Source organism: Cnephaeus nilssonii, assembly GCF_951640355.1.
Source record: "Cnephaeus nilssonii genome assembly, chromosome: 2".
NCBI classification, from domain to species: Eukaryota; Metazoa; Chordata; class Mammalia; order Chiroptera; family Vespertilionidae; genus Cnephaeus; species Cnephaeus nilssonii.
The window spans coordinates 100,291,898-100,308,494 of record NC_137073.1 but is presented as its reverse complement, the minus strand read 5'-3'; the positions used below and the strand labels follow the sequence as shown (position 1 = coordinate 100,308,494).

The 16,597-nt window shown below is 50.8% G+C and overlaps 1 protein-coding gene across 6 annotated transcripts in view; it reads left to right on the top strand.

Moving 5' to 3' along the window:
• Window positions 1-1,084: 1,084 nt before the first annotated feature.
• TRIO (trio Rho guanine nucleotide exchange factor) overlaps window positions 1,085-16,597 on the top strand; it is a 304,156-nt gene continuing 288,643 nt past the window's right edge. For 4 of the 6 annotated variants that reach the window (XM_079791309.1, XM_079791308.1, XM_079791312.1 and 1 more), the window contains exon 1: window positions 1,085-1,253. In XM_079791309.1, coding sequence (XP_079647435.1) covers window positions 1,097-1,253 — 157 coding nt within the window. In that variant the 5' untranslated portion in view covers window positions 1,085-1,096. Of the gene's footprint in view, window positions 1,254-1,993; window positions 2,283-2,318; window positions 2,455-16,597 lie in introns of those variants that run through there. The other 2 variants (XM_079791311.1, XM_079791310.1) reach the window with 2 other exon arrangements.

The following is a 16,597-nucleotide window of genomic DNA, read 5'->3' as shown; positions in this document are numbered from 1 at the left end:
CCACATCTTTGAGGTTTTATACGTGAATATTTGTCAAGTGCTGGTTTGACTCCGACCTTCCCTAAACCTGGATGTCACCTACCCATTTCCTTTGGTCTCCCCAGTCCCATCACCTTCCCCATTCTCTGCATTTTGGTGGAGTGAGTCCAGAATCTCATTTTATAGACGAGGAGACTTCCCCCAGGAGTTCAGAGGCTTGCCTCACTCGGGACTGGAGTAGCTAACCTGTTTTCACGATGTCTCTTCATTCATCAACTATTACGGAGCACCTAGTACATGCCAGTGCCGGCCCTGCGCCCGAGTCCCCCGCCCTGCCGGCGAGATCAGTAATAAACATCTCGGTGCAGGAGCGAGCGCACGACGGGGACACAACGCCGGGCCTGGAAAGGTCCGCCCGGCTCCTCGGAGCGTTCTTGCTCCTTCCAAGGGCCGGAGCTGCCGGGAGGAGGGTCAGGAGCTCCGCTGAGCGCTCCGGCTGCCACCCGCCCGCTCTCTGGGCGGCGGGCCACCCCGAGCGGCCCCGCCCCTCCAAGACCCCGCCCACCGCCAGGCCCCGCCCTCCCCCGAGCCCAGCTCGGGCCCCTGACGATGTTCGCCGGAAATTGCCGAAGCCCCTCTTTTTTTCCTTCCTCTCCTTTCCCTGCTCTCCCTTTTCCTTTCACCCGGGTTCCCTCGGCTGTGATTTCCCCCCGCCCCCTCCTTCCTTCCCCAGTGGAAATCAAGATGGAGGCTCGCGGCTGCCGCCGGCGCCCGTGATCGCGGAGACCCTGCCGGCCCCGGGCCCAGCCCTTGCGATCGCGTGTCCCCGCGGCGCGCGCCGCTGCCCGAGCTCCGGCCGGCGCCGCCGAGGCTGTGCCCCGCGCCCCCGCCCCGCGGCCAGCTTGCGGCTCCCGGGCGGAGTCCTCGTCTATGTGGGCGCGCTCCGCGGGCCGAGCCGCCACCGCCGCCCGCCGCCGCCGCCCCGGGGCTAGGCGTCCGCGCGCCGGGCGCGGGCAGCTGGGCGCTCGGCTCCGCCAGGCCCGGCGCGGGGCGGGCGGCGCGTGGCGCTAGGGGCGCGGGGCCCGAGCCGGGCGCGGCCGCGGGCGCCGCCGCAGCCATGAGCGGCAGCAGCGGCGGCGCCGCCGCCCCCGCCGCGTCCTCCGGCCCCGCGGCCACGGCCAGCGCGGCGGGCTCGGGCTGCGGGGGCGGCGCCGGCGAGGGGACCGAGGAGGCGGCCAAGGACCTGGCCGACATCGCGGCCTTCTTCCGATCCGGTGAGTGCAATTGCGGCGCCGCCCGTGCGCTGGCCAACACCGACGAGCGGTGCGGTTCTGGGTCCCGGCGCGCCCCGTGCTCACCCGCACGTCGGGCCCGGCGCGCTCTCGCCGACCCACTGACGCCCGCACCGGGCTCCCGGACCTGCCCCGCGGGTCCCCTGCCCGCGCTGCCCCGCGCTCCGCGCTCGGCCCGGACGCCGCCGACCCGTCCTTCCCCGCGCCCGCACGTCGGCCCACGGTGCAGCCTCCCCGGCTCCGGACCCCGGCGGCCGCAGTTCCACGGGTTGGGGCGCCGGCTCTTTGTCTCTGTCGCGGGAGGGCCGAGGAGGGGGCGGCGGGGAGACGAGGGCGGAGGCTCCAGTCCTGGAGGCCGGACGGGGGCGACGGGGCCGGGCCCCGGAAAGCGGGCTCCCCGTTGGGCCGGTGCCGGTGGCCAATCTATACCTGGCCCTTCCTCGACCCCCGGAGCGGGCAGGTTCATGAGCCCGGCCCTCCCGCCTGTCACCTCCCCGGCCCCGGTCTACACTTCTGCGACACGGGGCGGCCGCGGCACCCGTGTTGGGGGGAGGTGGCCGGCCTGGAGGCGGCCGAGCCATTGTCTCCGGGGGCGGCCCGGGAGGGACAGCTGGGAACGTGGTGGCCGTGGGGAGAGGCGCGGGGCGGGAGCTCCCGGGGCGCTGCCGGGGTGGCTTGGAGGTGGAGGCAGTGCCAGGTGTCTCTCAGGCGCGGAGGGGGTGGCCGCGGAGGAGGCGAGCTTTGCGATCCGGAGGAGGCGCGGGGGGCGTGACTGGAGGTCCCTGGGCCCCAAGCGGCAGTGCCTCCCCCCTCCCCCCCCCCCGGCCCGGTCCAGATCCCGCGCGAGCCGGGTCCACGTCCCCGCGCCCAGGCCCGTCTGCTCCGGGATCCGGGCGGCTGCAGAGGTGCTGGCGGCCGCGGGCCCGGATCCCGGAGCGCAGTGTCCCGCCGGCCCGGCGCGGTGCGGGGAGGGTGCAGCCTCGGGGCTGTAGAGCGAAGGAGGCGGGCCAGGTCGGGGCGGATCGGACGGCGTGCGCGGGGCGTGTGCGGGGTGCTTGTGGCGGCCCCTGGGAGGGTGGCAGGCCGGGTAGGCTGGGGGAGCCGCCGGTCCTGGGGCGCGTGCCGGGGGGTCGGAGGCTCAGCTTCTCCATACCCTCTCTCAAAATGCAGTCCCCAAGAATCGGTGAGATCAGTTTGGCAGTTAATACTGGTCCCAGGGAGCAGTGTGCATCGGGAGGGCGATGGTCGGAGGCAGAAGTTAGCGGTGTCAGGAGATAACCTGGGTTAGTGCTGTCTTCCACTCGATTTCTTGATCTTGGCCAGGCGGGGTTATTTTTGAGTCTGTTTAACAGATTGATCGTGGCTGGGAGTGACATATGCCGACTCTCCAGTGTCAGCTTGGGGTTAATCTATCCCTGGGTGGTGCTCCCTCTTTCCGTGTGAGGTCCCCTGCAGAAAGCAAAGGTTTAAGAAAACACGACCTCGAAATGAAAGCCTTTTTGTGTGCACCTAGCGCGATGGAGCAGTCCCGTCTTACTTCCTAATAGCAGAACTGGGTCGTCTTCCCTTCATGCCCTGAAGCTAAAGTCTAGCCTGTCTTCTCTCTCGCCTCTACCACCTGTCACAAAATAATAGACTCTGTGCAGAATTCAGCTCCTCTCAGCGGATGGAATTGACGGTGCTTGTGAGACCAGTCTTTCTCACACCTTTATTATACTTGTTAGGGACATGACTTCTTCTGCTCATAAGCCCCCAAAGACATCGGGGTGGACTGGATGATGCCCACAGGAAACTTGCTCCGTGTCACTGTGGTGCTCCGCGGGGACTTAGCTGGGGAGATACCTCTGTTGGTGGCCATGCTTGCTCCCAGGCCCCTGCTCATGCTCATTTTGGGGCAGAACCAGACAGTGCTGCTCACTGGTTTGCTCTTTTCTTTCATCCTCCAAAACGATCTGACAAATCACCTCTTCAGTTGTTTGATGCGGGATCAGGAGCCAGAGCAGATTCGAGTCGGCAGCAGTTGCGCTGTCCCATCCCAAGGGAAATCCGGAAGGTCTTTTAAAAGTGCTTCTCCCTCCTTCGGGCAGCTCCCAATTCCTGACCTAGATCTTGGCTCCAGCATCTAGGGCAGCGATGTCTAGCAGAGGCTAGAGAGGGACCATTCAGTTGGGTTGGTGGGGATTAGCGGGGGGGTTTGGACAGTCAGGACAGACAAAGCAAGAGGACCCTGGGTGGGGAGCTCAGCTGGTAGAATGGCTCAGGTAGGGGCGCCCCTGGGCAGTTTTGATTGAATGTGAATGGCTGAATGGAGAGGTCAATCTATTAGTAAAATGCGACATTCTTTCCTAAGATGTAGAAACATGGAAAATCAGTAGTCATTGGTTGGGGTGGACATGTCTAGGTGTGAACTTTTCTCCAGGCTGTTTTTGAGCCTGGGATTTAAGATTGCCTGTGTGACCTAGACATGGTGCTTCTCATTGCTTTTCATGTCGCGGCCTTAAACTGTTTGCTTGGCCACCTTCTTTTCTTTTCTTCCTCTTATTCCTTATCTGTGCTGCTTTACAATTTATCTTTGTAAACACACATGGAAAAGTGGTACCCAGGGTTGGATGAAAGAAGGGGAAAGACATTAGTTCAGTAGGACTTTTAAACAAAGTAGAGTGGCTCCAGCCGGTTTGGCTCAGTGGATAGAGCGTAAGCCTGCATGTGATTTGTCGTTACTGGAAGTGCTGAAGCAGGGGTGTTGCTTCCTGCCAAGGTTCGGAGGTGGGTGCTGGGGACAGGACTCCTGCCCTTGGAAAGGGGTCTGGGAAGATGGCTCAGAGGCTGTTTCACTCTCTCGGATTCTGTGGTTCCCTCCACGTTTCCTTGGGTAGTTTAGGTCTTCGGGCAACGATTGTTTTTCGCCCGCTTTGTGGCGCCCAATGCCCACCTTGCTCAAGGTCTCACCTCATAGGCTGTCATTTCATTCTCCACTCAGGTCCTTGGCTCAGAAACTTCCTATTCATTTGGACAATCCTGGTCCCCCTTTTATAGATCTGGCACTAGCAGGAAGGTCAATTAGTGTTAAATTGCATTGAGCCAAAAAAATGTGGTTATGGTGTGTTAAAGCGCAGCTGAGATTTTTCCGCAAGTGTTAGTGAATTTCAGACCTCACTGTCCTCTTTTGCACAGAGCTCAGCATCAAAAAAGATACAGCAAACGTCAAGGCATCACAGAGGTGAGCCAGTACAGTTTTTTAATTACTTAATTTATTATTACGTTTTATCTAGGCTTTCAGGGAGGTTAAGCCACTTGCTCAGAGTGGGACTCTGGTAGAGGTGGGGTCAGGGCTGGGAAGCGCCCCTGGCTCGGGTACTCTTTCCTGGACGCCTCTCATGGCAAGGACTTTGCTTACATTAGTTCTCAACCCCACTGGGACCAATCACTTTTATTGCCAATCTATTTTGGGGCTCTGTTCTTGTGGCAATAAATCATTCTTTCAGAGCTCTCTATTTAACCTTGCAAGTGTGTGTGAGTGTGGGGGGGAAGGGGGGTGCTTACATAAATGCATTATTTTTAACCTGCCTGGCATGTTTTAGGTTGGATTAAATGAATGTGCAAAGAAAAAGGTTTGTGGTTTTCTGAAGCACCATGGCCCATGGTGCTGGTTTTTTTGATTGTTTGTTTGTTTTCATTCAATCTTATTCTGGACTCCTGGCAGCAGCCCTTCTCTTTCCTATGCATGATGTGAAGGAGGAGTCTGGTACTTAGGGTGGGAGCCACATGCATACCTTTCCATGTTTTGATATGATGGCTTCCTCATGGAGCATCAAAGGAAGCATTTCTTCATATTTACGCTTCTAACACCCCGTAAGTAGCAGGCCCCCAGGCTGGTCAGGTTACCTCTGTGTGTTCAGGGCTGGCAGCTTTGGTCTTTGTGAGCACCAGTAATAATTATTGCACTACCAAGTCCGCCCTTCTTACCCTCAATATTTTGAAAAGGGAATCGGAAGAAAATGTAATTTGATAGTAAGTGTTGGTTTCTCCTTTTCAGTGGCACAGTTTTAGAGGAGAGCAAAGCGATAGCTAAAAAATACTCCTAGAAGTGACTTTCAAGAAATCAAAGAGCAGTAAAACAGTCTTTGACAGAAACTTTCACTGAGACCTTGTAAACTGACTTATGGACTGTGATATTGTATCTTTACTGTTGCAGTTTAACCATCCCAGATTCAAATGAAGATTTACATGAAGCCATTTTAACCATTTAAATGACTGACCAAGATTTAAGTGAAAACAAAGGTTCTGTTGAAAATGAAGCATGTGGTTTAAATATGTTTTTCAAATGTATGTTAAAATAGGTGATTGAGCTCGTCTTTTTAGACCTTCTGAATACTAGGGCAAATTTGGGGTTTGTTTTTAACTGAAAATGAAAGATATGTTTGAAGCTGTCATTTAAATCAGCAGTATCTGAAATTTTAAGTTTATGTACTTCACTCCCCTACTGAGAAAATAAAATTTTATTTCATATCCTTGGCAGAATTCCAGAGAAAAGTCAAATTTTTAATCAATAGCCACACTTTATGCCTAGTAAAATCACTTATGCTGATAGTGATGAATTGTGCTTTCCTATAAAAAGCAGTCTTCACATCCCCCTTCATTCCTCCTCAGTTCTGTAATGAATTGGTTTTTATTTCCTTGAGTGTGTTGCCTCGTCAGAGTTTTGGTAGCACCACTGCAGGAACAGCTGCTCCTCGGTGGACAGTGAAAGGATGCATTTGAGGGAGAATCCTGCTGTTTCGGTGAAGGTAGAGACACGCTCCGATGTCCTTTCTGATTTCCTTCTTCCCCGAGTGTTTAGCTAAGTGGACTCGGGGGGACTGACTGCATTCTTTGTCTTGTGGATGGAGATGCTGTCTTTTACATCTTCTCCATGCTCCTCAGCCCTGCCTAAGCTGATCGTGGGCAGTGAACAGGATGGCCTAGGGTTGGAGCAAGGGGTAAGCGGGATTAGGTGGGGCAGGACACAGTTGTCACTCATGCCCTACCCTAATATCTACTGATGGGTGTTCAGCGGAACAGAGAGCAAGGGCGGGAGCGAGGACCCGGTGTCTTCTCAGTGTCCCTTGCACTTAGGAATGCTGGCTGGGGATGGTTCAGCTGGAGCCATTCTGGAATTCCTATTGCTGCCCCACTGCACTGAGAGCAGAGAAGCAAACAGGAGAAAAGAGGCAGGAATGAGACAAGGTCCTGCAGGGCATGGCTTTCTGCTGCCTTTCCCTCTGCTCGCTCCCTTCCCTCCTGTGCCCCCTGTGCCGCCCCTCAGGGCCTTTGCCTGCTTGCTCACCGCGGCGCCCAGCCCGTACCAGGCCTGTGTTTCCGCCACCTCTGCCAGTTTATAAAGAGGAAACAGACATCTGGCTCAAATTTCCAGTGTCGTCTCCTAAACTTTTGACATTATTAAGCCTTACTTGCAGACAGACATTCTCGTTTATGGGAAATCATGTTCTCATGTTTAATGATTAGCGGGGACATAAATACTCCTTTTCACTTCTCATTCACTAATGGAAGCACTTCATTTGCTTACTGAATTGTCGTTACCGAATTTCCTCTCTTGTATTCCCTCTCCACCTAAGGAAGCCCCTTGAAACCCAAATTATGAGTCACCTGCCCTCTGGGAAGGGTTATGTGTCGGGGGCAAGAGAGTGAAAGGCACAGACTCTCAACCAAGAGGCCCAGGTGCTGAGCTGGAGGAGGGGGTTTCTTCACAGTGACTGAATATTTGGGCCAGTGCCAGCTGTGCTGTGCAGAGATAACCTCATTTAGTTGAAAAATGTACTTGAGCTTATAGCTTACTGTTTTGGTGAACCACATAGCCACTCTGGCGTGGTTGGTTGGGAAGGGCTGTGGGGTAATCCACAGAACAAATCTTGTATTTTGGAAGCATCACCCGACCTGGGCTTTATCATAAGTGAGTACATTTGAGCAGTTACACTGACTGAGAGCTTTATGGAAAACGTCAGTCAGCACAAAGAATGGACTCTAGGTCTAGGATACTTTGGGTTAGTGGTGTCCATGTGAGTTACGGAGGCGTGTGGTCCTGTTGTGGACAGTGATGGGGTGCCCTTGGTTTCTCGTTAGGAGGGCTTTCTGCAGGGTTTGGGCAGCCATGTGGACCCTTCAGTTCCAGGAAGGAGGTCCTTCCCTGTCTTGCTGCCCTTGTTAGCATGGAGACAGTGTAGCTGTGAACCGAGAAACAGACTGACGTCGCTCACTGCTGAGTGAAGGAAGGCAGTCTGCAAAGCCCACACACTGTATGATTCCACCTGGGCGACGTTCTCAGGAAGCGAGACCTGCAGTGAGAGGCCAGGTTGGCCGGTTGCCAGGAGTTAGGGGTGGTGAGGATGTGAATACCAGGGGCAGAATGAGGGGCATTTGGGGGGGATGACGGAGCTGGGTTTTTTTTATTATACTGGTTGTGGTGATTATATGTATCAAGATTCATAGAACTTTACACCTCCCACCCCAAAGATCCAGTTTTACTGTATATTAATTAAAACATAACATTAAAAAAGGCTAACAACAAACTGGGAGTAAACATTTATTAAAAATCATACATAGAAATAAAAAAGGGCTTTCTTGCCCTAGCAGGTTTGACTCAGTGGTTAAGAGTGTTGGACCCTGAAGGGTCCCAGGTTTGATTCTGGTCAAGGGAACGAACCTTGATTATAGGCTCTATCCCCAGCCCCTATTGGGGTGCGTCGGGGAGGCAACCAATTGAAGTGCCTCTCTCACATCGATGTTTCTCTTTCTCTCTCCCCACCTCCCATCCACTCTCTAATAACCAATGGAAAAAATACCTTCAGGTGAGGATTAACAAAAATAAAAATAAAAGGGCTTCCTCAAATCAATAAGACAACCCAAAAGATAAATAGGCACACAGACATTTCAAAGAAGTACAGGTGGCCAACAAGTAAGTATTCCGCCTGACTAGCAACCAAGGAAACACAAATAAAAACCATGTGATACCAACAGAAACCAAATCCAAAGTAAGTCATTTCTCTGGGTAAACAGGAGCAAAACCGAATTATTTTGGAAAGGTTTTCTGTTGATTTAAAAAATAACAATAGTCACTCAATCTGCCCTATGTGAGACCACACTTCCTGTAATTTCTAGGGGTAAACTTTAAAGAAAGTTACAAGGAAATAACTTTTCTTGGGTTCTGTAAGAAGCATTAACTTGGGGAATCCATATAGCATGTGAGTCAAGTCTGCAGACTTCAAAACTCTCTTTAGATGTAAACAGTCACCATTTTTCCTGCTTCAAATGTTTCCACTCAGGTGAGGTTTGCTGCTGTCCAGACAGAAAAAGAAAAAGAACAGTACATTTAGGATGGTCTGCAGTGTCTCAACATTCCTGGTGTAAAGAAGGAGTTTCTAGGGGTAGGTTTCCTTTGGGGGAGTGGGGTTGTTCCTGCATTAATCTATCTGTGAGTATCTATTTGTCCTCTGCACTTGGGCCTTCAGGTGTATATTTGACTTTGCAGGTACCTATTTCCCAGTATTGATGGTTAATGAATGAATTTATAAACTGTTAGTCCCCTCACTTAACATTCATAACCATAAAATAAAGCTAGTCTTGAACTTGAGAAAAACACAACTCAAATTTAAAAGTATAATCCTTGAATATTTTTAGGATAGGAGCCCAGTGCACGAATTCATGCACCTTGAAAGGAACTGTGGGCTGTGAGGCTTCGGTAGGCACAGGGGTGGGTCTCAGCCCATCCTCTCCCACCACCTGTCTGCCGGCTGCCGCCGCTCCCATGCGCTGACGGTGCTGGCCCCACTCGCACCTGCTGCTGCCCCAATCGCCCCTCAGGAGCAGGGGGTGGTGGAGAAGCCCTCAGGGGCGATCAGGGCTGGCAGCTGCCACTCACACCCGCTGATGGCACTGAGTGATCGGTACTGGCGCCGGGCACCAGCAGTGGGTGCGAGCAGGTCCAGCTCTGGCAGTGGTGTGAGCAGCGGCTCTGGTGCCAGCAGCGGGCGTGAGTGGGGCTGGCGCTGGCAGCGGGTGTGAGCGCTGGGTGGGACTGTGGTGCGTGGGAGCAAAGAAAGGCTTGCCCTGATGACAGCAACTGGCGCCCCGCCTTGGTCTGGCCTCCCCCACTGCTTCACCTGCTCCACCATCCCGCAGTGGCCTACGCCTGCCATGTTCTGCACACGCCCCCTGGTGGTCAGCGCACATCATAGTGACCGGTTGTTTGGTTGTTCTGGTTGTTCCACCGTTCAGTCTATTTGCATATTAGCCTTTTATTATATAGGAAAGTGTTCCTTGCTGTCTTCTCCCCCCCCCCCCCCCCCCCCATGTATGCATAGGTACCTGTATAGATCTCGGAAAAGTCACGAAACACCCCACTTTGGAATTCTGTGGAATGGGTGGTTTCAGTGCAAGATGAAATGAATGAATATATCAGAGACGAATATTTGAAACCTCTTTTAAAGGACCCATGTCTCCTAGTTTATATGAAGTGACAGTATAAATGACATGGAAGCTTTCGGGCAAAATATTTTACTTTTAAATTGGATATAATGAGTAAGAAATGTCTGTAAGAGGTTGGTCAAAACAGTATATATAAAAAATCATTTTCCATCTTTTATTTCTTGTGCTTCACTTCCTCTTCTTACACTGATCCCTGTCTTCAAGGATTCCTTCCTTGCTCCTGTTTTTCAACCCCACTGCTGCACTCCTGGGCAATTTGGATTCTGGAAGTTGTGCATTTCCTTACTTGTGTTAACTCTTGTTCTGCGTAACAGGTGCTAGGATCCACAGGAAAAACATACATATTTTATTAGTGTTTGGATAACTTTATCAGTTTAACTTTCAAATGATAAGGGCCAGAAAGTACACTTCCTCTATTATTTATTCTGAACTGGGAAACAATAGTTTGATTAGCATGTTGTTATAAATATTTCTACCTAACTAGTCTCACACAATAAAATCTCTAAAGTTGAAGTTGTTTAATATCTTGGCATCCAAATAACTGGATCATTAGTCTCATACTAATTAATAGCTGTTTCTTGTTTGTAGGTAGCTTTTTTTTTTTTTTTTAATTCACGATGATGAGAAATTCTTTCCATCCCTCACTGCCCTTTCTAGTACCACATGATGTTGGCTGGCATGCAGGGGACCATTACTAGCTCAAATAAACCCACTGCATCGAGGCAGAGTATACTTCACACTTGTATGGGCGAGAGATTTCACCTCCACCTGCATTCTGCTGCACTTGTCCTCTCAGGAGCCTTGAGAACGGTGCTGCTGTGATGGTTTCCGGCCCGACCTTTTCTCCTGCGACAGTTCAGTGCAGATGCCCCCCCCCCTCCCCCCACGATAGGCTGCCTGTGCCAGGGCAGCTGCTCCTGGGAGGGGCTTATGGGAGAGTCGTTCCGTTTCAGTGTTTTGTTAGCTGGTCTGCGTACCTCTGTCTTTCCCGATATTGAACGCAGTGCTGAGAAGCAAAATCTGCAGGACTCATTGTCAGGCGTTTCTCTCCTCTGATGGCATTGTTTTTTAGGACCTGCCTCACCTCTGCTGGCTGCCTAACTCAGTGAAGGGTGCAGCCTGTACGTGAGATGGGACCTGTCCCTGGAACCAGATTGCTGGAAACCGTTGACTGTAACCGTATGCAGGATTCAGAGGGGATCTCTGAATTTCCTGTGACAGTTTGCAGGGTGGACATGGGCTGTTTTTGACGGGCAGTCTTGCAGTGCAGTGGCCAGCTGGTCTCCCATGCTCTCCGGACTCCTGTGAGAGGCCAGGACCTGGCCATCAGGGGTCAGAGAGCACCTTTGGAATTATGCTGCAGAAGAGAGTAAATTAAGTGCATCCAGAAAGCAGTAACCCCTTGTAAGGTCATAGGATGGCATGTCAAATATGTGTATTTTCTCCTAATGCCATTAATACAAATTCTGCCCTCTGAGGAAACCTGGTCAAGCCTGTTTTAACTGTTACCTCTGCCAGTCCACCACTGGCTATATTATCTGAGTGCCTCTGACCCTAGATGCCGTGCAGGCGTTTTATATGCGTTTTCTCATATAGAATCAAGCCCCCTCCCCCCCCGCCCCCCCAGCGCTTCCAGCAGGGGACGATAATGCAGTGACTTAGAATGAAGACCTCAGCCTCTGATAGGCAGAAGGACCTGCCCAGGCCGCACTCTTGTGAGGGCCAGAGTGGAATTGAAACCCAAGGCTGCCAGACCGCAGAGCGCCGATGCCCTCCCCTCCCTAACGGAGGGAGAGGGGGAATGACCCTCAGCATCCCACAGGCTCCTGCGCTGTAATTTTCAAATCTTCAAAAGTGGATGCGTATATCTCTGTGTGTGGAGGAGCGAAGCTGTAATTTACAAGTCTCACACCAAACAGAAGTTGAGTGGAAGATTCCAGGGTACAGCAGCCTTTTTCTCATGTTGGTCCAGGCCCTATAATTTCGTTTCTATGTCTTTTCTCTTTTCAACTAATTAAAACTGATGTTCCTTTTTTACCAAAATAGCCCTGGTAAGCCCAGCTCTCTATTTGAGGCGTGTGGCTAGGTGAACTTTCCTGGCACCCCCACGCCCGGCTCTCTGGAGGAGTCCTGGTGGGAGTGTGGGTGCTGCCTCCCTGGCTGCGCAGGGGCTGCAGCGCTGGATGGGAAGCCTCCGTGGCCGCAGGGTTGGCGGAGGGAAATTCGGGAAGGACGGCCGGGAGGGGCCCGGCAGGGAGGGAAGTTTTTCAGCCTGCGCTGTGTGTGACACATTTATAAGGATTGCCAGGACTTCCTTTCTCACTTCGGAAGGCAACGGGTGGGGGTGGGGTGGGGAGGGGCTGGAGGCTGCTAAGCTGCTCTTTCTGGGGACAGTTTTATACGGTGGGTGTGGTAGCTCCGGGTTCTCTCTATATAGCTATTTTGTTGCAGCCACTCATTTCTTTGCTGTTGTTCATCGAAACGTTGGTGACAATGTGTGGTCATGGGAAATAGGGTTCGTTTCACTGTCCTCTTTAGTGAGATAACTTGGACATGTGTCCTAGGCTTTTCCTGTAGTGGGGTGCATTTTCGTCAGTCATAGCTCATCCGGCCCCCCTCACCACCAGTGCCTGATTTATGGGATGCTTGCACAGGGTTATCCCCACCTGGACCACCCAGCATCATTCCACACTGGGAACATGGTCTGCTCTGTGTCTTTGAGAAGTCCATGTCTACCTTGGACTTCTAATATTTCAGCCAGAGCATGATTGGACCTTGGAGTATTGTGACGATACTCCAACCAACCTAGCTACCTGGCCAGGGCAGTTTATCTTTGATTTTAAACTATCAAAGGAGGTACAGAACTCAAATTCACATTAGCTTAGAATAACTGAGATTTCACAGTGTTATTTTTGGCTGTTGCATTGATTCATGTCTTCATTGTTGATTAGGTAGTTTGCTTGCTTTTGTGTGTGTGTGTGGGGGGGGAGGTAAGTTTGTTTTGAGAAGTCACAACTCATGGTCAAAGAAGTGGGAACTCAGACTCAGATTCCCCAGTTGTTACTGTTTCACCACAATGGTGACCCCTCCCCCCATATACTGGAGTGCATCCACACACACGTACATGTGTACATGTATGTGTGTGTAGTATATATGGTTTACATACTCTTTGGTGTCTGAACCGTTTGAGAGTAAGTTGCAGAGGTGATGATGCGCTTACATCTAAGTGGTGGCTTGATAATATTTTCTAGGAGCCAGGGCATTCATTCTCTGTAGATAATGACCCAGATCAGGAAATTAATTTTGGTACAATATTATGATCTGAATCTACTGACTTAACTACAGTTTACCAGTTGTTCCAGAAACATCTATTTTGGCAATTGATATTTGTGGTCCAGGATTGTGTTTAGGACCAGTATTGCCTTCAGTTGCTGACTCTGGTTTTCTTTGATTTGGAACATTTTCCTGGTCTGTCTGTGTCGGTACTTTAATATTTTTGAAGATTACAGTCAGTTCTTTTGAAGATCATCCCTAGTTTGGGTTGGGTTATTCCTCATGGTGAGATTCAGGCTGTACATTTCTGCCAGCGGGGCTTTGTCCTCCCCCAAACACCCTGTCGGGACCCAGCTGTCCCACGTGGGATGGTCACTTCAGTCATTTGGTTCAGGTGGTGACGACCAGGTTTCTTCACTGATTTCCCCCTGTAATTAGTTAGCGTTTTGTGAGGAGATCATTTGAGACTATGTTTCCTGACTTTTATTTGCTGGATGTAGAATCCATTGATGATTCTTGCCTGAATCAGTGATTACTCTGATGATGGCAAAATGGCGATTTTTCTAACTTCATCATTTCTTCCATATTTTGCCGGCTTTCTACCATAAGGAAGAGCTTTTCCTTGTGCCCCAGGTGCTTACTGATATATCCTCATGGATTCTTCCTTTACTCAATGGGTTATGATTCTTTGCTATCATTATTTGGTTTGGTGTTCAAATTGTCCAAGATTGGGCCAGTGGGAGTCCTTTCAGTCTCACTCCTTTATCTTTTGTGACCTGTCCCCATCATTTTTTTAATTCTCACCCGAGGATATTTTTTCCATTGATTTTTCAGAGTGGAAGGGAGTTGGGAGAAGAGACACAGAGGAGCGATAGAGAGAAACATTGCTGTGAGAGAGACACATCGATTGGTTGCCTCCTGCCCCCACGCCGACAATGTTGGGGATCAAACCTGCAACGCAGGTACGTGCCCTTGACTAGGTAATGAACCCATGGCCCTTGGTTGCGTGGGGCAGGCGCTCTAACCACTGAGCCATGCCAGTCGGGACCCCATCATTTTTTTGAGAACTTTCTTATTTTCTGACACATAAGATGTTTTAGGCTTATGTTGTACTTTCCTTGCTCTAGCCCTGGAATTAGCCATTTCTCCAAGGAGCCCTGGTTCATGAGCACAGAACAGCGTTTAGAAACACAATGTGAGCTCATTGCTACAGAGGCGTCATTGCTTCTAGAACCTCTCAGTGGACAGAGCTAGGAAGTGTGATGTGTGTATATACACATGTGTACATTTGTATGCCTTTATGTGTTTATTATCAAACCCATGAGCTTATACTCATGCCTTCAATTCCAACGCTACGGGATGCATTTAGTCTTCCCTTTTCCATATTTGTAATTCACTTTTCTGACCGCGAAGGCTTCCTTTATCCTCAGTATCTTTATGGATTTATTCAATCCTAGTATATGCAGAATGTCATTTCAGAATGCTAACCCACACCATTGCGATAAACCAACCTCCCTCTTCCCGTTTAAACTGTTCAGATCAGCAGTTAGTGGTCAGCTTCTGTTCAGCTCAGGGCCTGTCAGTTAGTCATCCAAGGAAAACAGATGAAGTAATGCGCCCGGACTCCCCGGAGGCGTGCTGGAGAGAAGAGCTGCCAGGCTCCATCAGCAGCTCACTTGCTGGTGATGTTGAAGCTCAGATTTGAAAAAGGAGGAGTTGCCAAAAAAGAAAGATTAATTTCTAATAAGTGCAGACGTTGTAAAGATGACACCTGTAGTGGGAAAGTTTATCGTGTTCACTGCACGTACTGATTTCTGGAAGAGAGGACGACAAGGCAAGTGCTGAGATGTTAAGGCCGAGTGATGGGTGTAGAGGGTTGGTGTGTGGTGGGACCAGGATGGGCGGGGCTTCCTTTTCTCAGGAATCCATCACACTCTGTGGGGGGGGGGCGGGGGCAGGAGCCCGAGCTTGGGTTGGAGTCAGCCGTGAGTCATGGCTGGAGAGACTCTTGCTGCTGCTCATTGACTAAGTGTTTCTTCCCGGAAACCACCTGCAGTGAATTTAACACAGCGGGGCTTGGGGGAAGGGTGTGCACCCAGTTCCAGAAGTCATGGAACGGTGGGTGCAGATCTCCTGTGACAAAGTGTTTGCTGCTCTGCGGTTGTCTATGCTCAACGATGACTTAGAACATAGGCCCTTGATTTTGGGAGAAAGGCTCAGTGTCATCGATCGTGCTCTGTATTTTCCATAAACGTCCTCATGCTTGTTAGATTGTGTTCTGGAAAATTTGTCCTCTAGTTCTAGATGCCCTTCCTATAACTAGACATTTGAGCAAGAAAGAAGAGTCAGAATTTTCTTACTCATATTTTAAACGGGAAAGGCTTTTTTGATATTTGGAAAATTTGGAGAGTAAAAGGTCATGGCGGGGAGTGGGAATGACTGCTAATGGGTCAGCATTCTGGGGAAATGGCCCGCGTCCAGCACGGCCAGGGGTGAACCTGAGGAGGGGCGGTGAAGGGTTAAAGAAAACAGACAAGAGAATACAGTTGGGACCAGGTGAATCACTGTGCCTGGATGAGGAAACAGTGACACATCCTGTAGGCCGAAGCTTTATTTTATAGTCAGATCACACAAAGCAAAACAAGGGCAAGATGTTTACAATGTTCTTGCGAATTTTAAATCTGCTTTTTTTCCTGTTATTGCCATTCTCTGCTCTCTATCAAGCTTTGTTTTGGCAGCACTTGCTGCACCCCCTGCAGCCCACATCCCTTAGCTACCTAGGACTGCAGGGTCGGACTCTAAGGTCAAGCTCACAACCATAGCCTTTCAGCTGTAATTGTGCTGGGATTGATGTTCCCGGATTAGCTAGTGGTGATGGTTACACAACCTTGTGAATATATGAAAAACCACTGAATTGTACACTTTACAAGGGTGAGTTTCACAGTATGTGTTATATATCAGTCAAAAAAGAAAAAAGGTCATGGCAAAATGAGCAACATATTTGAGATTCTTAAACAGCTTTATTTATTGAGCCCTTACTATACACCAGCTGCTGATTTTCAAAGCTCCCTGCAAGGAAGGTGGGCAGTGACATCTAATGTTACACCTGAGGAAGGGCGTGCAAAGAGGTTTTTTAGAACTTGCTGCAGATCAGTAGCTGTTAGGGACAGACGCGAGGATGCCACAGGCACAGTGGTTTTCTCCCCAAAAGGGGTGTCCTGGGTGGAAACGAGACTTTGCCTCCTGTCCTGCCATGTATATTGCGCCAAGATAGCTGACTGCGTTTAGGGAGCTTGAGAGAGAGAGATGTGGATAAGATCTCATTGGGGGGTCAGTGGTGATCTGAGGTACATTTGGTAATTTCTTAGAAAACTTCGTATTAACTGTCTGTCCCATGGAAAACTTCAGGGAGTCTCAGTCTCAAAAAGAAAAAGACAGACTTTGCTTCCCAATGGGTGGGCATTGGGGACAGCGAGTGCGCCTCTGAGGCGATGATACTCTGGTCTTCCTAACAAAGGTTTGGGACAGGTGACCGAGAGGCAACTTTGTGCCGTCCTCCTCCTGAAAGTGCA